The 23,347-nt window shown below is 41.1% G+C and overlaps 1 protein-coding gene across 27 annotated transcripts in view; it reads left to right on the forward strand.

Moving 5' to 3' along the window:
• The window catches only part of MPDZ (multiple PDZ domain crumbs cell polarity complex component), a 116,015-nt gene that overhangs the window by 12,110 nt on the left and 80,558 nt on the right, over window positions 1-23,347 (forward strand). For all 27 annotated transcript variants that reach the window (XM_083718157.1, XM_083718139.1, XM_083718163.1 and 24 more), the window contains exons 2-11: window positions 2,413-2,497; window positions 3,911-4,077; window positions 11,742-11,957; window positions 12,735-12,874; window positions 14,353-14,566; window positions 16,377-16,505; window positions 17,866-18,069; window positions 21,092-21,212; window positions 22,031-22,119; window positions 23,005-23,200. In XM_083718157.1, coding sequence (XP_083574283.1) covers window positions 2,482-2,497; window positions 3,911-4,077; window positions 11,742-11,957; window positions 12,735-12,874; window positions 14,353-14,566; window positions 16,377-16,505; window positions 17,866-18,069; window positions 21,092-21,212; window positions 22,031-22,119; window positions 23,005-23,200 — 1,492 coding nt within the window. In that variant the 5' untranslated portion in view covers window positions 2,413-2,481. The remainder of the gene's footprint in view (window positions 1-2,412; window positions 2,498-3,910; window positions 4,078-11,741; window positions 11,958-12,734; window positions 12,875-14,352; window positions 14,567-16,376; window positions 16,506-17,865; window positions 18,070-21,091; window positions 21,213-22,030; window positions 22,120-23,004; window positions 23,201-23,347) is intronic.

Raw genomic sequence — 23,347 nt, forward strand, 5'->3', positions numbered from 1 at the left:
TGTCCAGGATTTCTTGGACATAAACCCTAGTTTAGAGAAACATCTGGATTAACAGTACTGTCCTTGAGAATATGTATTGATTTTAGCAAAAGGGAGAAAAGTAAGGGTGCTCTCTCTGATCCCAAACTTACCTTGTGTCTCTGTTGGTGATGCAACAACATCCAAGCTTTGGGGTTCTGTTTTGCTTATGGAGATCAGGATTCAGTATGGCATGGGCAGCCTCCATCTCCACATTGGGCAGGAAGCCTGCTGATCACATAGGGTTCCCATTCAAGGCAGAGAGCATTGCACCTCAGCCACGGTGAGGCGTGCCTGGCCTGACCTGGTAGCAGAGAGTAGGGGGAGAGTGAGCAGCAAAGCTGGCACATGCTCTTCTTGGCCACAGCCTGCCCCATGTGCCCACCCCTGGCAGTGCGGGCATGCGCTCCACTGCTGTGCATATGCATCGGGGTGGGGCTGGTGGCCACAGGCCCAGCTCCACTCCCTTCCTTCATGAAATGGTTAATCATGTTGATCAAACCCTTGAATGGGGCTTGATGCTGCCAACCCAAATATATTTGCATGAAAGCATTTAACACTACAAACGAGTGATTGGCAAGGCAGACAAAATGTTTGTGTTGCTTTTGGGGCATCTCCCAGAAGGAAAGGCACATTGATTTGCTTTCATATATAGTATGAATTCATTTGAACTCACGGCAAAGTGTTGCTCGCAGTGGATTTAATTTATTTACAGTGGGTTGGGTCCAGAAATGTGTGAGCGGAGGTCTGTTCACAGAACGTTCCCCTGAATGGAAGGAAGAGGTGATTTTGGCCCATTTCCCCCTCCCTGTGCAGTTTTGCTCGTTCTCTGAAGTTCTGTTCTGGAGCACCTGTGTGCCTTCTAGAACAGTTCTACCTTTGAACTTTAGAAGATGTGCACAGTCATTTGTCAGTCTTCGGCTGTTTAGCTCACCATCACTTATCTCTGTAGTTGAAGGGCTAGAGGCTTCCTCTAAAACAAAACAACAAAAGGCAGCAGAAACTTGGTGGATGACCAGATACCAAGTTTTGTGTTTACATGGTGTGATCACAGATGCTTAATATACACACACTTCCCTAATATTGTGTAGCTCTATCTAGAAGAATCCTAGGGATGTATAAGTAGGACGCCTCACTTAATATCTAATTTCATCCTCTCATTTGATAATGGGGGCTCAGGTAAAGAAGTCTGACTGTATGTGTAAGGCAATTTGCATCTCAGTGTGAATGCCTGAATGGTTCATTCCTCTTTGTGTGGGCGATCAGCTTACAAATCTGTTCCTTTTGCCATTCGCTGGCCTCTGTAAAATTGATAACGTGGCACTCGCACACAAAAAGCTTCCTCTCTTCCATCCCAATGGGAGGTTGCTTCCCTGCAAAGTCCAGCCTACCTAATGAACACGTGGGGCCTGGTTGTCAATGTTAATTCCAGTAAGGCTTGAGAAATGCCATTGCCTGCAGTAAGGGCTGCAAGGCAAAGCCTGTTACTGCACCTTCTATCTTTGGCATCGCATGTTTGTTAATCTGATGCTGTAAGCCTTATAGTTCCCCCGAGGTATTTATTCGAAAATGGATTTGTGAAATATTAAGAGGACCGGTTTAATGAAGCGCGGTGAAACTTCTGTTTGGAAATTATGTGTTCAAGTACAAAAAGAATTCCCACAGCTATTGGAGGGGAATTGCAGGATACATGCCTTTTTAACGAAATGCCGAAGGTTCAGTCAAATAGCATGGGATGGTGTGTTGTAGGTAACAGAGTTGCAAAATTCAGGGACCTGCCCTGCCTTCATTAGTGATGGTGTTTTCTTTATATTATGTGTGTGTTGCACTTTCTGTATGTCTTTGCAGCTGTGTATAATTTCCCTTGAATTATTTCCTTTGGTGAAAAACGAGCAAAAAAAAAAAGTTGCCCAGTGATTATGGGGAGCATAGAAAAGCAGCCATATTGCTTCTGTTTTCTACAACTACATATTTCTGCAGCACCCCACTTTCTCTGCCCCTCTTTTCCTCCATATCTTCATGAGAGTTTGCATAGTGGGTTTTAGAACCTGCGTTTTGAATACTGCAGCATAATGTTTGTTAGCATTTAAATAAAAAGAAGCTATTGTTGTACGCCTGCGCTAGTAAATTGCTCAGGACAGGGTGCCAGTTCAATCTCTTACAACACAACATCACTGTGGTGTTGCAGTGACACGACAACTGCACAAATGTTTGAGATGAGGTATCTAATTAGCTTGTTGTTCACTTTTTGGACTACAACTAATACAGAAATAAGAAGCGATTGATTGAGATTCTGCTAGATCAGTCAGTCGGGGCGGGGGTATGGTTCTGACATAGTAGTTTTAAATTCCTGCTTTTACAGCTTAGTGTTTAAAATCTTTCTTCCTCCCACAGTTCTCTTGTAGGAAGACCTTGAGCTGCTGACTGCTGTTTGGTGAAGTATAAATTAAGCAAGTGGAGGCCATGTTTGAAACAATAGGTAAGACATGATACCAAAACACATTTACATACTTAACAAACCCTTTTCATTCTCTTTTTGAAGAGCTATGGTGAACTGTGTTTCCTCGTGTTTATCCAAATTCAGGAGAAATACGTGCGACGTTCATTGGTAAACGTTCACTGAGATGAAGTCCTGGTGGAGATTAATATCTAAGACTGCTTGCCAGAAATGCTTATAGATCTATATGAAGATGTATTATGCCAAGTGAGGTCATTGGTCCACTTTGCACAGTACTCTTGACTAGGAGCAGCTCTCTAAGGTCTTAGGCAGAGCTATTTACCAGCCCCATTAGCAGTGTTAGAAACAAATGGCCCTTAAACCAAGGTTACATTCGCCAAAATGGAATGTCTAGTTGCCATTTTGGGGCAAGCCAGCTCCAGTGTCTCATTTTTCAAATGATATACTGACTGTGATTGATTCTCAGTTAAACATCTGGCTAGCTCAGATGACTACCTTGAACTAGGTTAAGAACTTTGACAACCTAAAGCATGGCAGTGGGGTGGGGAAAGTGAAGTGAAGATGCACCTCTAGATGGTGTAAATGCCAGGTTACATTCTGGTACCCTGGCATCTTCATTGGGTCGCAAGTGACCGATATCCAGGTGCAAAATGCACCTGGTGCTTGGCTTATTTCAAACACTGCCTGTTAGCTGCTAATTTTTAGCTAGAGATTGAACCTGGAGCCATCTGCATGTAAAGCATATTCAGCTATCGCCTCTTGCAGATGTGTGTTGGTGTCCAAGGAAGAGCTGAAGTTGATCTCATTAGTTAAGCCAACACCTGAAGCAGATAGCAGAACAATGAAGCAAGGTGAGCAGGCCCTGGATGTGGAAGACAGCTGTGGCTCAGCCTGGAACAGAAGGCCAAAGGGCAAGACAAAATAAACAGGGGCCTTCAAAGGCATTTCGGATGGAACAAAGCCATGTCTCAAGTCGTATGGTTGGAAGGACATTCACATATATGGATAGAGGAGAATGATTAGACAATGTTATTGGTGCATCCATCAATCAGTGATTGGGCCATATGATTACTATTGTCTGGAAATTAGGACTATACATTCCTGAGCTTCAAAACAATGGTGCATCCATCATTTTGTGTTAGCTCCCTGATAAAAATTCATTCAGGAAATCAGAATCCATTTGGGCCATGGGTTAACTGTAGAAAGCTAAAATACAGTTACTTAAAAGTATAATTAAATGGATATTCTGCTGGCGTTGTACTATGACAGGGCAGTTGGATGCACTTTTCACTAAACCGGATGTTTAAAAAAAGTGTGTGGAGACATCCACATTTTCATCTTGTTTTAAGAGCTGATAAAGTAGCATGCAAGCATCTATGCCTAACAGTATATACGCATATTAAGGGTACCAAGTAATAGGGAATATTCTTTCAGATACTCACCGGGCCCTCCAGGCAGTGGAACGCCTGCAAGCTAAGTTACGGGAACGAGGTGATACAGCAAATGAAGAGAAACTGAGTTTACTGAAATCAGTGCTGCAAAGTCCTTTGTTCAATCAAATCCTCAACCTTCAGGCTTCTCTTCCACAATCAAGAGATCAGGTAGGATGGTAACATCTCCAGGGGAAAGAGGAAATGCCAATACGACTTTGTCAAATCCTTTTATCTGATAACACTCTGAACAGCTTGCAAAATAGACACCAAACAGTAAAAATGTCCAAAATTTTCCTTGTAACTTAGCAAGTTTGGCCTTCTTAAAGTTAATGTATGCAGTTTTCTCACTGAATACTGATTATAGGAAAACCTGTAAACTTTAGGAATACTGTTACTACTGAAATTAGGATCACTGGTATCACACACTATTTTCCCCAAGCTGTTTGTGAAGAACGGTGCCATTTAACCTCTGTCAGAATAGCTTGAGAGTTGTGGGGATTCTTTCTTTGACCTTATTTTTAGCTGTTGGAAATAAAAGAGAAGTTTTACATTTGAGCTGACATTGTGAGACAAATATATATATATATTTATTTCACAAAATTTGGATACCGCAAAGACCTCAAAGTGGTTTGCAGAAAAGATAAAACATTAAAATTATTATTGCTAAAAACGTTACAACCGTTTGCTAACTTGAACAACACAGAAGAATGCTGGTGTTAAGCCCTGCCTTGAGTTATGTGACGCATGCCTCTGGAAACATACCATTCGTAATGAAGGCCTGACTCCAGCCATTATCAGGAATGTGATAAGAATGGAATGCAGTTGTCATAAGGAATATGAATCGCTAACAGTGCAGAACTATACATGCCCACTCAGAAGTAAATCCCATTGAGTTCAAGGGGCCTGATCCTCAGTTAGGTGAGTGTAGACTTGTAGTCTAACATGCCTGGTTTTCACTCGAATGAGTGGAACACAAATGTGTGAGATGCTGGTCATAGTTTAAATCTAGAGGCAATTGTCACACATCTGTTTTATTTAGTTAAATCTGGTGCATTGAAGCGAGTATAACAACAACAACAACAACAACAACAACAACAACAACAACAACAACAACAACATTATTCTTTGTACCCCGCTCATCCGACTGGGTTATGACAAATTTAGTATAACATTAGTATTACTGCTATATATCTCAGCCATTGGCCACCTTTTGAAGAAATGAAAATATAAAAATCTTTCCCTTCTATTTTTTCTTTTGCTAGAAGCAACAACATCTTTGCTCATCCACGTATAACATGGCTTATTACATTCTGTTATCATTATTACAGTGCCTTTACTCTTCTGCGCTATGTATTTTTTTTAAAAAAAAACGTGCATTTTTGGGCATAGTTGGGAAAGAATTCCTTTGATGAGATATGGAGCTTCCTTGTCTGCATGCTAAAGGGCTGGAAGAACCAAAGCTTAAGGAGTTTTTAGTTATTTGTTTAGAACATTTCACTTAAGCGTGGATGTTTTATAACTGGCGCTCAGATGCCTGTTGATAGGTTGCCTTGTAAGCCTTTTCATTAAAATAAACAAGATTTGTTGCTTATGTTGAGGATTTTAAAATGCAAAGTAAGCAAGATAAGTAGGAAGAAAATCCCAACAGCTAGGGACTAAACCAAACTGAATCAATTCTCTCTTTCAGAGAGAGAAACTGGTACTTAGCCTTCAGCACTCATTTGCATGTCAGCACGCTAAAAGCAAGCGCATATTTTCCCTCTGAGCATTCCCACTCTGTCCGTTTTTCTAAGTCTGATGCCATAGCAAAAGCCCGGTGTTTGAAGATAAGGGAGCAACGACAAAACTAAAAGAAATAAAAATAAATTCTGCTCTTGTGATATAACGAACTTCTTAAGTCTTCATTTGGCTTTTGTTTATAATTTGGAATATTTAAATATTCAAATAAAAACAACCGCAACCACCACTCAGTGCTGGCAATCCAGCCTTCGCTCCAACAGTGCTTGCTTCCCCTCCTCCACTGGAAAAGCTCAAAGCTGTGCTAATGAGAAAAATCCCTTTCCTTGGCTGGGTGACATTCTTCAAATTTTTTTCATACAAGTTTGAAGATAGATTTTGCAGGGTGGAAAATTACTGACTGCAGTGTAAGGGGTCTAGCCTGTCTTCACGTGCACCCCTTTTATGTCCTGTTTCTACTTCCTTGGTTCTTTCTTTCTTTCTTTCTTTCTTTCTTTCTTTCTTTCTTTCGTGGCTTCAACCAGAGTTGCATTGAGATGTAACTATGCTTGCTTTCCTTTGATTTGTAGCCCGTGCACAGCCCCAGCTGGGGGGGAAAAAAGTGCTGGAGCTCATCTTGTGCTCCACTGGGGAAAAATGTGTGAAGAAAAAGAGCAGAACCGGCCAACTGGTTCTGTTGCAAGCAGTTCTGACGTTACTGTGGTATTATGCACACTTACTTACATGGGTCTAAGTCCCATTGAACGCAGGACTGATTTCTGAGTAGACCTACACACGATTCTGTAAATTGCAGAACTACTTAATTACCCTGAACACCAAACTATCCAGCATGGATCACACCAAATCCTTTTGCCATTGTCTTTCTACCCAGCTACAGATTGCTCTTGGTTCAGTGCTTCCTGCTTTTAAGCACCATGTCTGTACCAACGTTCCTTCAATTAAGACATTGAGCTCTCAGAGAAAGATATCAGAAGTCGGAAGTCCTCTGTTAAAATCATGGCACTGTGCTAAGCACCTTCTCCATCCTGGGGAAATTACCGTATTTTTTGCTTTATAAGACTCACTTTTCCCCTCCTAAAAAGTAAGGGTAAATGTGTGTGCGTCTTATGGAGCGAATGCAGGCTGCGCAGCTATCCCAGAAGCCAGAACAGCAAGAGGTATTGCTGCTTTTGCTGCGCAGCGATCCCTCTTGCTGTTCTGGCTTCTGAGATTCAGAATATTTTTTTTCTTGTTTTCCTCCTCCAAAAACTAGGTGCGTCTTATGGTCTGGTGCGTCTTATAGAGCGAAAAATACGATATAAACAGTCAGTGTAGAAGGTGCTGGACACAAGACTCAGCTGCAAATACAATGTTTTAAGAGTGTTTTGCATGCATTATACAAATGTGACACCAGATGGCATTAGTCTTATACATGGGGGCATGTTATACATGGAAAAATATGGTACTCCTTAGAGGCATAACCTTTCATGGAAGCCACTGTTGCCATCAGCTTGTTTAGGCTGGAAAAGAAGAAATATAAACTAGGTTCTGAGACCAGTTCAAATTTCCAAGAGTTTTGTGCAACTTCCATTGCTATTTTATCAGGTAGTCCAATTGCATAGTTTTCTTTATACATATAAGGCAATAAATTCAACCATGATCATAGTATCCCTGTTTTCAGCAGTGGACAGCGCTGTGGGGCTGCACCGCTTCCCTGAGCTCCCCTCAGCTGAGTTGCGTCTGCATACTGGGAGGGAGAGGGGAGCACGAGGAGGCAGTAAGTTTTGTGCAGGTCAAAGGCACCAGCAGGAGCACCGGATTGGCTCTCCTGGTGTGCTTGCAGCACGCCAGCTTCATCACTGCTTCACCTCTTGCCCTCTCCAACTCAATATGCAGCAGCAACCTGGCACAAAGGAGCTCAGGTTAAGTGGCACTGTTGTGTTAGTGCCCATTTTAAGCACAGAAACCAACCCCATCTTTATGTGTTCCTATATGCATTGACACCCTAGCTCCACCTTCCTAGCAAAACTTGTGCTCCTGTAGGTTGCAGATGAAATGCTTTACCAAAGAATGCGCTTTGAACAAAGAACAAGCAGGGATCTCCTAAATTTTATTGCCCTTGTTCTCCTTCTCTTCGCTCCTTTCAGTGCGAGTTAAGGCAAAAGTTTTTGAAATAAGTGCTCACTCTCATTTTGTTGCCTAAAATGCTGACATTCCATAAATGCAACTGAAGTAGATTTTTTTTTAATTGGGTGACATTTCAAACAAAATGCAGAAAGTAGCATTTGATTGCAATGAAAGTTACCCAAATGTACATTTTATCATATATTGTGGCATCGAAGGGTGGTGGGTTTTTTTTTTGTTTGTTTCCTTCCAAATTATGCCAATATTGCAGATGTTATATACAGTAAAAGGAAAGGCAATTGTGGCAAATTAGCTTAAGGCAATTTATAGAACAAAGCTATGCTCCTTTCATACAGTATATACATAATCACTTTGCTATAAAGCTACCTCGTCATGGAGTTAACGGTGGCTTTTTTTATTGTGTAGCAGAACAGTTTATATGCAATGAAAAATATGACTTACAACTACAAAAGGCATTATTGTTGTGTGGCAATGATCACTGAGCTACTTTAGAATATGTCACATCTGAACTGAATCACATGCAGATACACACACTCAGAGAGTCCTATTGTTTCCTGTGGAAATACTTAATCTGGATGAGCACACACCTGCGTTTCTCTCCCCCCCCCCACCCCAATTTCTTTTATTAAACTTCCAGAAATTCCAGCTACAATTCCAATACATATTAAAAAAAATATTCTTTTATATTATCGACTTCCCATCTCATTTTCCGAGATGTTTTTCTTATCCCCCTCTTGCTGCACCCTGTTTTCCTTCCTTCTTTTTTTTTTTTAAACAAAAATCTTAATACAACAGTCTCTAATTCTTTCTGTTACTCATAATTAAAATCCTGCTCATGGGTTCTTCACATTATAATATTGGTTCAAATAATCTGGAAAGGGCTTCCATTCTTCCAAAAATAAAAACAAAAAATCATCAATTGATTCTCTTATTTTAGCTGTTAGCTTTGTTGATTCGACATAGTCCATAACTTTGCTTATCCATTCTTTTTGAGTAGGAACTTCTTCCTTTTTCCATTTTTGAGTGTAAAGGATGCGAGTAGCTTTAATTACATACATAAACAACTTAGCAATCTTTTTTGGAATTTCTGTCCCTAGCAGTGTCAGGTTTTTTGGGCTTTAAACTTTTTTTTTTATGTCACCATATATCATTTCCCATAATGCCCTGCTAACCTACCAGTTCAAAAATGAGTAGATAAATAGGTACCGCTGTGGCGGGAAGGGAAATAGCATTTCTGTATGCTCTGGCACTCATCACGGTGTCCCGTTGCACCAGAAGTGGTTTAGTCATGTTGGCCACATAATCCGGAAAGCTGTCTGGGGGCAAATGCCGACTCCCTTGTCCTGAGGCGAGATGAGCGCCGCATCCCATAGTTGCTTTTGACTGGACTTAACCACCCAGGGGTCCTTTACCTTTACTTTCTAGGTAAAGGGGCCCCTGACCATTAGGTTCCATCGCGGATGACTCTGGGGTTGTGGCGCTCATCTCACTTTATTGGCCGAAGGAGCCAGCATACAGCTTCCAGGTCATGTGGCCAGCATGGCTAAGCTGCTTCTGGTGAACCAGAGCAGCGCACGGAAATGCTGTTTACCTTCCCACTGGAGCGGTACCTATTTATCTACTTGCACCTTGAAGTGCTTTCGAACTGCTAGGTTGGCAGGAGCTGGGACCGAGCAACAGGAGCTCACTCCGTCGTGGGGATTCGAACTGCCGCCCTTCTGATCGGCAAGCCTTAGGCTTTGTGGTTTAACCCGCGTCCCTTCTAGGTATTCACATGTAAACTGTAGCTGTGTGGTTCTGGTGCCCCTGACTCCAAGTGCATGTGAATAGGGCCAGGGAGAATCAGTTTGTGAGTAGGCAATGCCACCTTTTCCTTGACAGTCTGCCCTGAACTGGTGAATTTAACAGGCAGAAATTAATCAGACCATTTTTCCCATTCCCTGTGCAGAGAAAAATGGCACGTGTTCAGTTCCTTCTCATTTCTAAAGCTGTTGGGGATTTCTTGAGGGAAAGGTACTAATCCTAGCTGGAGCCAGAGTAGTACAGTAGGTCAAGATTCAGATACTTATGTGACTGTGACGCTCATGTGCTAGCTTTGGGCAAGTCGCTATGTCTCAGCCCTCACAGGGTGGTTGTGGAAGAGGCCAGACATGTAGGGCACACTGAATGTTGGAAAGTGTTACAGAAATGATTGGTGTATTCACTGAACAGGTATTTATACAAGAGTGTCATTCTGCATGACTTAAAGCTGTCATGCCACTTAAATTGTTTACTATTGGCCAATTGGATTCACAGTGACTAAAATATTTTTTTCCCCATACACCTGAGTTACTCTCTCATTTTTCTGTTTGGTTTGGTTTGACCCACCCCCTCTGCTGCCCTGTAATGCAGTAACCAGAAGCCACTTTGTCTGACATAGTCTTTTCACATTAAGCTAATCCCCTTTGAACATGCAACTCAATTTCTTTAATTAGCTTTAAGAATAAAGATCATTAGAGTGGAGTGCCACTATCAATTACTATGGACGAGTTCGTAGTCAATAATACATCAGAACTCTACCATAGTCTATACTAAAGCGTTATTAAAAAAAACAAGAAGAAGTCTTAGGGTCTTGAATTAGATGAATTAAGGTTATGTTTTCATTCTTCTCTTCTGCAGCTGATCTAAAGGCATCCTAGGAAGCTGTGCTCCACTTTTTCTAGGGTGGATTTGATTTAAATCATGATTTAAATCACTAGTCAGTAAGACTTGATTTAAATCTTTTTTCTTCTTTTTTTACAGAAGGGCATTCCTGCTGGTATAATCTTAATATTTACAACCAGATGAAGGTTTCATTTTTGGAATAATAATTTTTCAGAATAGTTTTTACAGTTATATAAAAAATTGCTGATTTGGTTATACTGTTAGAAATACATACACAGATAATTATGAAATTATTTTGAGGTTTAATAAGTTATCTGTTTATATTTGGACAACTTTTCTGCTGTACTTTATTGGAAGGAGAAAAATAATCATTTCATTAATAACAATTTAAACAATTTAACTCAAACAATAACATTATAGTATATGTATCCATGTTTGTTAACTGATGTGGTTAAACTTTTTTTAAAAAAACAGACTGAGTTTCAGCACACATGAAAAACTTAAAACAAATCCTTATTTCCTGATGGCCTTTGGACTATAATGTAACTTAAATAGAAAACTATCTTTAGAAAGATTTTTTCCTCCAAAAGCATTTTATTTTAAAAATCCAATTTAAATTAAAAAGATTGATTTAAATAAAAAAAACATTTTTTAATATATATATTTTAAAAATCATTGATTCATCCTGACTTTTTCCCATTCTACCTTTGGAAGGGTAGTAAGAGAGAAATATTTTCTTTCTAAAGCAGTTTTTTTGCATTAGCAGAAGCATGCTATGTTGTTCCCTAAGAGAGGGGAGAAGTATTAGTTTGATGAGCTTCCAAGAGCTGTGATTTGTTAAAAGCATTGAAGCCTGCCCCCATTTTATATTCCAAGAAAGATGGCCTTTGTTTTCCTTATGAGAACATTAAGCCATCTTTTCCAGCATTCTGTCTTTTAACAGTGGATGCACCCAAAATAGCCCTTAGGCTGCTATAGAATGATGTATCCAAATGATTTGTTTGTAATGTCTAAGATCTTCTCCTGGTGCTATAGTTCCCAAAGTTTAGAAATAATCCTACGGACCACTACTTCTTTCAGCTGTTTTCTGCTGGCTATAGCATTTGTAATGTGTCGTGCTAGATGCTATGTGATTTGTAATTGTAGTTTTATTGCTTCTTTTATTTCTTATGTTCCATAGAATTCAAATGGTAATAAAGGAAAATATAATATAAGGAATAAAAGAAGCAATGAAAATATAATTGAAAATCAATATGAATATTAAATGCAGACACACCACGGTTTGGGACCCCAGTTGTGTTCTTCAGTAATGTTGCATAATCTTTTAGGTACATGTTGCACCTTCTATCTCCTCATCTGGCGAACTCCTACAGCTTTCTCATCATGCTGCTATTGTGGAAACTTCACTCCCAAATGAATCCTATCTGTTGGCTCAGCAGAATGGCAGTCTTTCTAGTGGGCTAGAAGCAGCTGCCCGATCTCCTCAGATTATTGTGAAGTCTGCTAGTGATGACTTTGAACTACTGATCCGAAATATGGCACAGGTAGGACATCATAACTTGAATTAACCATCTGGCACTGTGGCCTTCTGCTAGGGCGGACATGTCAAACCGGTTGACCGCAATCTACAGGTAGATCCCTGGATGATCGTGGTCGATTGTGGTCCATCGTGGATTCCTAATCTATTCCTAAGAGGGATCCAACTGTAGTGGGCAATGAATGTATCTACCCCTTGGGCAGTCATTAGGTGCCCGCTGCTGGCGATTTGGGAGATGAAAGTTGGCTTTGTTGCTGTGTGCGTTTCAAAGCTGTGGATTGTTTGGTGTGCGAGTTATGGCAACCCCCTTAAAAATAACTCCACAACCCTGTGCATTAGTCCCCCAAAATAGCTCTACAGCTCATGGTACTCTTCCCCTAAAAAAGCTCATCAACCCTGTGCAATCATCTCTGCCCAACCACCACAAGTTTTCTCGATTTTTATGAGCTTTGCTTCCCAAATGTTAGCACTAACTGTAGTTACCCTAAATGCAAGTTCCCAACCAACTTTTGCATGGTTGCAAACTGTGATTTGGCTAGTGAACATGCTGGTGGATATGTAAATATGTACTTAGTCCCAAAGCTTGAAAGAGAAGGGTGAAGAGATGCTTCATTGTGGGACGCCCAGATTGCCTAACCACAGGACCTGTTCATTATGCCCCTCCTGGATTTATTTGTTGCCTGCCTGGTTTGTTTATTTGTAATTTGTTTTGTTAAACATGCACAAACTTTGAAACTATATTGCTTCTGAATTTGTTTCAAAATGGTGCTGGTTTTTCTTACAGGGACGCCTTGTTGAAACCATAGAACTTGTGAAGCCTCTAAGCGGTGGTCTAGGCTTCAGTGTAGTTGGCCTGAAGAGTGAATATAGAGGGGAACTGGGCATATTTGTGCAGGAGATTCAAGACGGAAGTGTGGCACAAAGGTGAGATTGCCAGGAACCACTTTCTTAGTCAGATTTTAGAGATGGGAAGAAATCTGTAAGAGACGTGCCTCTTTTAGTCATGAGCAATAGTATAACAGCTACAAAAGGATATATTGCTCACAACTGATAGCTCATTGGAAGTTATAAAGATTGTAATATTCATGCCATTCATGTACAGTTTGAATTTCAGATCTTTCTGAAGTTGTTCCTTTTCCAAATTGTTTATCTATTTTTTAATCATTGTGTTCATTTATACTTGTTTCAGTTTTCCTTTGTTATATGGCAAAGGATAAGGACTGCCCAGAAGGTTTCCCACCCTTTTAAATATTCTTTTGGGAGCTGCCCAGACTGGCTGGGGAATGAATGAATGAATGAATAAATATTCCTAAGTTCTTATGACCTCTATTTCCTCTTCTCACACTCTGTCCCATTGCAACAGTATACTGTTTGCCTGATATATTGTTAACTCCTTCCCCTGCCTAGTTTTTCTTTTTTTAACATGGTGAATCTGTTGGTTTCTATAATTTATTTGATTCTTGATATTTCTTTGTTTCATTCTTCTTCTGTATTGATGTGTGTATTCTGCAGGTTGTTTTGTACTGCTGTGGGAGCTTTTGGTTTGAAGGGCAGCATATAAATTAATAAAAATAAAAATATTTTTAAATTCTATTGATTTCAGCAGAAGAGAATTAAACATGAGTTTCATTCTCCCGTTGGAAGCAATGAAACTTGAAAGCACTTAGTTTGTGACCAGTATGTTTTGGGCACATAGGTTTTAAAGACTGTTTAATAAATTTATTGATCCTAAAAAGAAACATGGATTAGGCTCACAGCTTAGTTTTATTCAGTTTACTTTGACTCAAGTCTGAAGAAAGGCAGATTATGTGATTCCCTGAAAATAAATTCTCCACCAGCAAATGAATGAATCCCTTTCGTGATTAAGTTAAGAGCAGAAAGATGTCCCTTCCAATGTAGTTTCCTTCTTCAGTTTTAAAGAAGGAAAACTAGTCTCCTCCCCACCTCCCTCTTACACACCTGATGGCAGTGTTTGGTAAGTAAACTGTATGGATTGATGAATATTCAGTACTTGTACCGTGAATGAAGTAGAGCACATGCTCTGTTAAGCAGCAGGCTCAAAGTCAAGAATGAAGTTCCCAGGCTATAGCTGGAAGAGCTGGAAGCAACCCACTTGTAATATGCTTAGTCTCGGATGCGGGTGCAGGGAGAGGGAACTAGCTGTGGGGTGAAGCCAGGAGACAGTGGCAGTGGGATTAGCTTCAAAGAAAGCTGATCACCAGGGTGCCAAAATAGTTGCTCACAGCAAAACAGTAGGGAAAGATTTTTTTCTAAAAAAAAAAGTTTGGGTGGGGAAACAGAAAAACAGGATTAAAAGAAACTATTTTGGAAAAACTGACAAACTAATATTTGGTGGCACTTAATTTTGATCATTTCTTTTACCCTTCGCTTGCCTACGATAGAGATGGAAGGCTGCAGGAAGCCGATCAGATCCTTGCTATTAACAGGCAACCCCTTGACCAGACCATCACACACCAACAGGCTATCGGGATCCTACAGAAAGCAAAGGATTGTGTCCAGCTGGTTGTGGCCAGGGGCGCCTTGCCTCAGCTTATCAGCCCTGTGATTTCTCGGTCCCCATCAGCTGCTAGTACAATCTCAGCCCACTCCAATCCAGTGAGTACACTGTATGAGCATTGAAAACAAGCATGCCTTCCTTTTCTTAGCTTGTTGGTGGTTGCAGTTTAAATGCTGTTTTCCGTAGTCTTGTAGACTAATCACCCCTTGCCTCAAGGTCAAGATAGTCATGCATAATCTTCTCCCAGAACATTAAGCAGGCGGTTGAGTGAAACTGCATCTCCAAGGGAAGTTTTCCCACGCTGTCAATTTGTCTCCTAGTGCTCAGACAACAATGTTCCTTCTGTAGGAAGGTCAGAGGTGCAGAATTTGTGGCTCTTCACATGCTGCTCCCACCTGGCTTTGAGTTCGCTTTAAGTTCCAGATTTCAAGATTTGCGGTAGGGTAGACTTGGTGAATCCACAGATAGAAAGATATATTCAGGCTCCAAGAATGATGACCAAGTGTCAATCAAGGTATCAGACCCATTTGGATTGTGGGCAAGACTCCATAGCATTCTACCCTTCTGGGAAGCGTCTACATTGAATCACAGCAGCAGCAAAGAACTCACATCAGTACTGCCCTCTAGACCAGTTCCACCCATCGCTGACATAACACTCCCTAAAGTACAGTGAATCATGCAAGAAGCCATCAGTCACCTAATAGTGATAGAGGCTATTAAACCTATTTCTCCAGAAGAAAGGTGCTTAGGCTTTGACTTAATCTTTTTCATCTCCCTCTTCTCCCCTTGCATACTATTCTGGAGATTCTTCTAACCCTCCAGAACAGATTTTTTTTGGGGGTGGGGAGTGCTCAGGGGGTATGCAGGGAAAGAGAGTCTTTTTTGTTGGTAGCAGGAATCATTGTGGTGGCTTCTGCTGGCACAGTAATTTAGTTGAATACCACCCCTAGTTGTGAAAATTCTGTCCTGAATTTCTTATAATTGACAAGTACATTGAGAAGATCTTGCGATCCAATATTGCCCACCAGTTGTCTCCTTTCTTCAGGTGCCTCATTGTCCCAGACATCCTTGGTTCTTGGCAATCCTGTAGTTAGCACAGTTGTCTTGCCGTTTTCTCCCAGCCAGGGTGGACCTTCTCTTTCAGGGCTCTGTCACACACCTAGATGCACTTAACAGAAACCTAACAGCACCATGGCTGCAGTCTGCCATTTGGAAGTTGAACCTCAGTCCCTCTTAGCTGCCAACAAGCCCCTTTTATATGCTGGTGTGGTGCATCATTGGAACATCCCTCTACATCAGCCAGTGCTATGGCCCACCTCTTCCAGCTCAGCCATCTGGGTGAGCCACGCAGAGGATGTTAGGGTAGCTGACATTTCCCTTCTTGGATGCCCTTTCCTGACAAACAAATGGGCAGTGAGGAATTGTGACAACTGAATATATCTGAATACACATTGAGGCATACTGAATATATCTGAATACACATTGAGCTTCTACCACCTCTACCATGGAGCTTCATTGGATTATGAGGTAGAAAGACATCTCATCACCCATGGCATGCATAATTTTATATCTTTCTGTTATATTGACTGCTTCAGAGCAATGGGTCTCAATTCCTTTTTCTATGCCTACATAGAAAAGAACATGCGTTCTCAGCTACAAGCTTTAATTTTGATTCCTGGTCCCATTTTGAGCTAATTCATTGAGACGGTAAACACTGTTGATTTGCCATTGAATACGCTCAGAATGAACAGCGCTGCATAGTGATTACTCATAGGCAGATTTCTAGAGTGAGGATACAGCCAATATTTAGCATGTTTACAGTTCTGTGCTCTGTTACACTAGAAACAAGACAAATGCTTGTCCTCTATTGTTGTTGTTGAAATTAACTTTCAATATTGATATTTTCAGGTTCACTGGCAGCATGTGGAGACCATTGAGCTGGTGAATGATGGATCGGGCCTGGGATTTGGGATAGTGGGTGGAAAATCAACTGGAGTGATAGTGAAAACCATCCTTCCAGGAGGAATAGCTGATCAGGTACACAAACTATGTTCTTGTTTATAGCACAGAACGATATAGAATTACAATTTATAAGTATTTTACCTACAATCGTACCTTGGTTTTTTAACAGCTTAGTTCTCGGGACGTTTTGTCTCCCGAACACCGCAAACCTGGAAGTGAGTGTTTCGGTTTGTGAACTATTTTTTGGAAGCTTTGGTTTCTGAACGTTTTGGAAGTCGAACGGACTTCCGAAATGGATTGCATTTGGCTTCTGAGGTACGACTGTAATTGGTACCCATCTTTTATTTTCTTGAAGTAAAATGAGGGGGTTAGCATTTTTGTGTGGGAAAACTGCTTCATTAATTAAGAACTGCCCCACTCCAAAAAACAGCAACAATATAAGCACATATCAAAAGGGAAGAAGGAAACGGTTGGAGCTGTGCTCAGTGCCACCGCCCACCCAAGAACAGCACTGCTGCCCTCCAGCAGGCGCAGATTCTGTTGCAAAATTATGACTCCCTCAGCTGAAGTTGCCGCCAGAGGTGGAGAGAGAAAAGGGATGGTCCACTCTAGCCTCAGCTTCTCTCTCTCTCTCCTTCCCGCTTCACCCCGCTGACTGGCAAGCTCTCTGGAGGTTTCCTCCTATTCTTCTTCCAGCTGGGCTGCCATCTACCAGAAACCATGAGAAGGGAGAGTGCTTCTACAGCTGCCTCCTCCATGGCCAAACATGAAGGTTTGTTTGCCAGAAGCATCTTAAAACCACGGGCTAAGAAGCTGGCTTGTTTAAACAAATCCTAGCTGATATTGGCCACAGTTTATGGTTTAGACAACATGCTAAACTGTGGTTTGGTGTTGTTGTTTGCGCTAAATCCCACTTCGTTTCTTTTCACTAAAACCCTACCAAGCAGTGCTAGGTGCAAAAGATGCTCCCAATTTTCGCTACTCTCTTCTCATCGCAATCCCCCCCCCCAAAGCTGCTCCTAAGAGTTGGAAGAAACCCTGGAACATTATGGGATGTGGCACAGAGGGTTTCAAAAGGCTGTATATTGCAATAGTGTATTATGCTTACTTTTTGAAATATAAACACTAGGCATCTTGGCATCGCTTTTACCTGTGTTTATTATTTTACTGCTGCAACAACAGATTATACATTAGAGCATAAACAAGTTTTTTGAATTCCCCTATATCGTTATTGTTGCAATACTAGTACTGTTAATGCTGTATTGTTTTTAATACTCAATTGGGAGCTGCCCAGAGCAGCTGGGGATACTCAGCCAGATGGGTGGGGTATAAATAATAAATTATTATAATTATTATAGTAATTTCTTGTTGGGGTGCATGTGTGCCCTCTCTATATATTTTGCCAGTGAAGTAATTGGTTTTTTTCCTCATCTAGCATGGTAGCCTGCGCAGTGGAGATCACATATTGAAAATTGGTGATACAGAGCTGGCTGGAATGAGCAGCGAGCAGGTGGCGCAAGTCTTGAGGCAGTGTGGAAACAGAGTGAAGTTGGTTATAGCCAGAGGCCCACTTGAGGAGCCCACGCCACCAGCAGTTCCTCCAGGAACACCAGTACAAACCTTTATGATGGATAACCAGGTAATGATTTGGCAAGGTCAATTTAAGAAGCTGCACTGGCAATAGAGACTTCAATGGTGGTTCATTATTTAGAGTTCATGGCTCACTATTTTCTTAATCCAAAGGCATATAAATAGAGTGTGCTTATCACCATACTTAAAAATCAATCAATCAATCCCTCACGGTAGTCAGTAGTGCATCGGTGCACTGGGAACTCTAAGGAGCCAGACATAAAAACATGCAAATAATTTCTAACCCACTAACCTCAATGTGCCACTTGAACGATGCTTCAACAACAGCTGAGCAATCAGTGTTTTGCAACACCTCCCACTTACTCTGTGGCAGCCCTTTCAGTCCAGCTGGATTATTAAAACAGTTTCTCCCAATATGCCTCTCTTCCTCCTGCCTCCCCCACCCACCTCATCACCCCCAGCAACCATCAGCCTTTCCCTTTCTGTGCCAGCCGGCACACAGCTGCAGCTCTTCACCTAGGTCAGCTGCTACAACTTCAGCTGCTGCTAGCTGTGTGCCAGCTAGCCAGCTGCCACCTTCATTGCATGCTGCATACCCTTCACTTCTCTGTTTTGCTGTTCTGGCACTCTTTCTTTGCTCTCTGAAAGGCTCCTTCAATTCCCCCGCCCCGAATCCCTCTGCGTTCTCCCGTTCACAAATGAGTCCTTCGCTTAATGTTCCGAAGGGATGCCAAGCAAGATTGCGGTTAGTAACGTGAGAAATGGGAGAGGCAATCTGAGGCGTTGGGTGTGCGAAAACAAAGAAATACCATGCAGTAAAACAACGCACATATTTTTCTGCGTCTTAAGAAAGAAAAAAATCTACAGTAACATGTAGAGAATCTCAGCACCCTGTACAGATAATCTGACAGCTGTCAAACTTGATGCATCAGTTGAGCTGATTTTATTCAGCAAAATGAGGTGCTACTCGGTGGAACTGTGACTGCCACAATTGTATACTGAAATAAATAAAGGAAATAAAGAGGGGATCAAGCTCAAACCTTTCTGCCTGGAGGCATGGCTTGTTCCAGTGACCTCACAGTTTTTCACTGCACTTTCTCCCCCTGCATTTTTAGGAAGAATTCCTGAACCATTGCTTCTCATCATATGCGTAAGGTTGGGAAACAGTCTTTTAGTTTATAAAGAAGCCTTTCTTTCCTTTAATAGTTGAATTTATACTAATAGCTATTTTTAGGGACAAAGAGTAGGCAGCACGGCAGCTTTGCCTATCAGCTCTCCCTGAAATCATCACAAAAAAGCTGCTATTAATTGTTACATGCCCCAGTTCCCAAGTTATTTTTACTTTGCCAAGTAGAATTTGCATTTGTTCAGTTTTACTCAGTGATCTTCCCCTCTCCCTGCCCCTAGAATCCTTTGTGCTCCCCTTTCTCTAGCATACATAGTATGTTACCCGTAAGTTATGTATGTTAAATCATGGCTCATCATTTAGTTATCATTATTAGTAAAGGAGGATTTTTTTTAGCAGATCCATTGTGCCACACTGGGTGTAAACAACTGGAGTTCTGCATGTGCAACAGGACCTCCCTGTTCTCTGTCTACAGCACCCCGCCCCACCAAATATGTTTTGAAGGTCTCTGGACATTATCGGATTCAACCCATATGTTATAGGCGAACCTTAGCTCTATTTCCTGTTGACTTTCATAGTATCAAGCATTATGGCTCTTGTTATGCCTACTGGCGTGGTTCCTTGAGAGCGAACAGGCAAGATCCCCACCGGTCTTTTCAAAAGGCTTTATCATTGGTGCAAAAACATTTACAGTGCAGAACGTCTCACTTCCATGTCTTGCTCAGTCACTAGCAGAATCTGAGAGTGGGCGGTCCTTAAACTTTCCCCAGCAGAGTAGTCTCTTGAACCCCATCCAACGCCTCCCCTCTCTGCGTGTAAACCTACTGTGCAGAGAGAGCATGGGTAAAGGGGGACCTGCCTCCCCCCCGCTTTGCTCATGCACGGTGTCTTGGCTCTCTTGCATCTTCTGAGCCCTGCATCTCTTCCCCACTAGAGGCGGGGCTTCCCTCCTCCGCGGAGGAAGTGCTGCTTCTCACGATCTTTGGAGGCTCCCTGTAACCCAGCTGCCCTTCCACCTCTCACCTCTGATCTGATGGCAGTTCCCTGACAGCTATTATTATTGTTGTTGCTGGCATATTTTGCACTCAGGTGTCTAAAAGTGAATTGCACAATGGAAATACAAACGACAGCGATGTTAAAATCAGATATGAAAGCAGCAGTAAGCAAAAACTCAAACACTTCTACTCACCACTTTCACTTAAAGCTACTCTGTTGAATATTTGTTTGTCTATGGTATTTTCAGTAAAACAATTTGGTCATATTCTAACTCTACCAGCACAAGGAGTTCCTCTTCTCCTTAAATCTGCTCCCTGAATTGATAGTTTCAGGACCAAGTTGTCATTTTATTTGCCTGAATCACATATCCTCTTGTTATTTCAATTTTAATATTTGTGTGCGTATCTTTTATTTTGAAACATTTCAGTAATAATAAAATTTACTCTGACCTTTAGTTTACTTCTCTTGCATGATAGTAATATCTGTGGAACTGAATCTTGAAGGACCTCAAAACTGCAAAACACTTCATGGAGCCCCAAACCGCAAAATTTTTTGTTTATTTATTTCCATTATCTTACTTATTTACAAACATTTCTTCACGGATAACATTTTAACAAATGTAAGGGAGGTGAACAGCATAAAATCAACAATAAAACAACATCAATAAAACAAGTGTAGAATACATCATAAATCTGTAAATCAGAATAGTACATCAGTATAGCTGGATTGAGCTGTATAAATAGGTACTTTGAAGAAAAGTAAAACTAACATTTTCAGCAGTTATTTTGGAGGGTTGACATCTGTACAACTATCATTCCAGTTCCATGCTATCTATTTGCAATTTTGGTACCTGAATTGGTTTGGAAAATACGTACCAAAATTTTTGTCCCTCATGAGACATTCTTTCATTTGTTTTTTTTTTGTTTTGTTTCGTTTTCTTTTTTCTAAGAGAGATGAAGAGACACAAGTTGAAAATGATGCTAATGGAAATATGTTTGATGTGGAACTCACAAAAAACATCCAAGGATTAGGAATAACTATTGCTGGTTACATTGGAGACAAAACCTCAGGTAATATTAAGACCAGATCTGTGGAGGGCTATAGCTTTGTGGCAGATGCCATGATTTACACACAAGAGGTCTTGGAGTCCAATCCCTGGTATCTCCAGGTATGGGTGGAAATGACTTCTTACTGAAACCCTGGAAAGCTACCGACAGTCATTATGGACAGGGCTCAGGCTATTTTAACCAATTTTCAGGCTCTTTAATGGTGGGCCAAGTGGGACTTCAAAAGCACCATCTTCAGGTACCATTAAAATACCAGTATCTGAAGGGGAAGGTAGCCAGACCATTACAAGCATCCAAGGTGACCAGGAACCTCCCCACTGCTGGAGAGGGTTAGAAACTTTAAAGAGCAGCTTGCTTAACCGCTCTCTAAAGCACCTCCCACTCTCCTTTAAATAGCTCACCTGGGCTACCAGCTGCTTTCTTGCTTGCTTGCCTTGTCTGTTGTTGCTCTGCAGTTGCATGACTGCCTGTTGGTGGCCGTGTGAACTGCAGCACGATGACAGTCTTACAATTTTATGTATATAGGAGGCTGCGCATGTTCAAAGAAGCCGGCATTTAACTGGGGCTGCCTCCTTGTATGCATCTATGCATTAAAATGTAAGCTTATATCCTGTAATGTGTGGTACAACCCTTAGGGGAAAACGTCTTCAATGAGACTTTGGACTTACATCATAGTACCTTGGGCGTTTTTTGGTATGATAGAGAACAGTGAAATGTCTCTGTGCTGTGTCTGGGATTTTGGACTCGGGTCCTAGGTGCTGATGTAGCAAGAGCTGAAAAGTAGTTTTAATTGCATGAGTTTTTTCCCTTTTCAACCACAGAACCTTCTGGTATTTTTGTAAAGAGTATCACAAAAGGCAGTGCAGTTGAACATGATGGTAGAATCCACGTTGGAGACCAAATTATAGCAGTAAGTAATCATAGAGGAGTGATTTTATTGAATACTTGCTTTTATTACCCTCACTTTTATGATCCCCATCCCACCCCGTGGCACAGTTGACCAAAACAATTGATTTATTTAGAACCTTACATACCTTTTGTCTAACAGAAAATACACCTTATGCTAAACATTGAATAGCCAGCCATAGGATTGGGCCATCTCCTTGGTGTGGAGACATGTGTCCAGCAGAAGGCTGATTAGATTCAGTGTTTGAAGCTGCTATGAATAGACTGCATAAAAGAAACTGGAATGGATAATTCACACGGGCCTGTTTGTAATAGCTCCATCATCAAATGCAGGTGTCTGTTCCAAAGACAGGTTTTTGCATGCCTGCTTTCATTGATCTGCACTTGGAAACATGGTTATTAATGCAATCACATTAGCTGTACCCATACAGAGAGAAAACACAATTGCTCTGTTCTTCCAGTTTTTCTTGTATCCATCATTTGGTCATCCCAGCTGTCACTGATGACACAAATATATCAAAGTGCTGTAGTTGGTTATCATGTGAACACTTATAACACCAGACTGTTACTCAGCAGTAGAAACCAAGAAGGAAAGTGACTATTTGGTTATGATATTACAAAGCTACATAAACCCAGTCCTTTTCTTTCACAGTGGCTTTGTATAAATCTAAACACTGAAAGCTAAATGAATCTGAATGTGGTTTTCTGGGATGCTCATATTTGGAGACAACAAAGCAATAATAGATAAAAGTGGCTGGAGACCAAAATAAGACATGACATTTTGCAAGTGGCTAAGATGAGATTTGGCTCATTTTGAATTACACACTTCTTGCACGTTTATCTTCTTTATAGTGGCCTGCTGGAAATTAAAACACATTTAATCATTCAGGTGGATGGAACAAATCTTCAGGGTTTTACCAACCAGCAAGCAGTGGAGGTTCTGCGGCATACTGGCCAAACAGTTGGACTCACATTGGTCAGAAGAGGCCTTAAGCAGGGAAATCACATTCAACCCCATGAGGACTTCAGTGGTGCTGTTGAAAAGGATTTAATTTTCCAAACGATGGATGTTGGCACAGGCAAAGGTAATTAAGAATGGCTTTGCTTCAAATGAGTTGGATTTTATTTCTCTTTCTACAGCTTATAAAACTGGGAAAAATGGGTTAAATTTGCCCTTAGAGTCTGCATTTCATTTTTTTTTTAAATTCATATAGGGCTTTCTCATGTAAGGG

Source organism: Podarcis gaigeae (assembly GCF_964106915.1).
Source record: "Podarcis gaigeae genome assembly, chromosome: 17".
NCBI lineage: Eukaryota > Metazoa > Chordata > Lepidosauria > Squamata > Lacertidae > Podarcis > Podarcis gaigeae.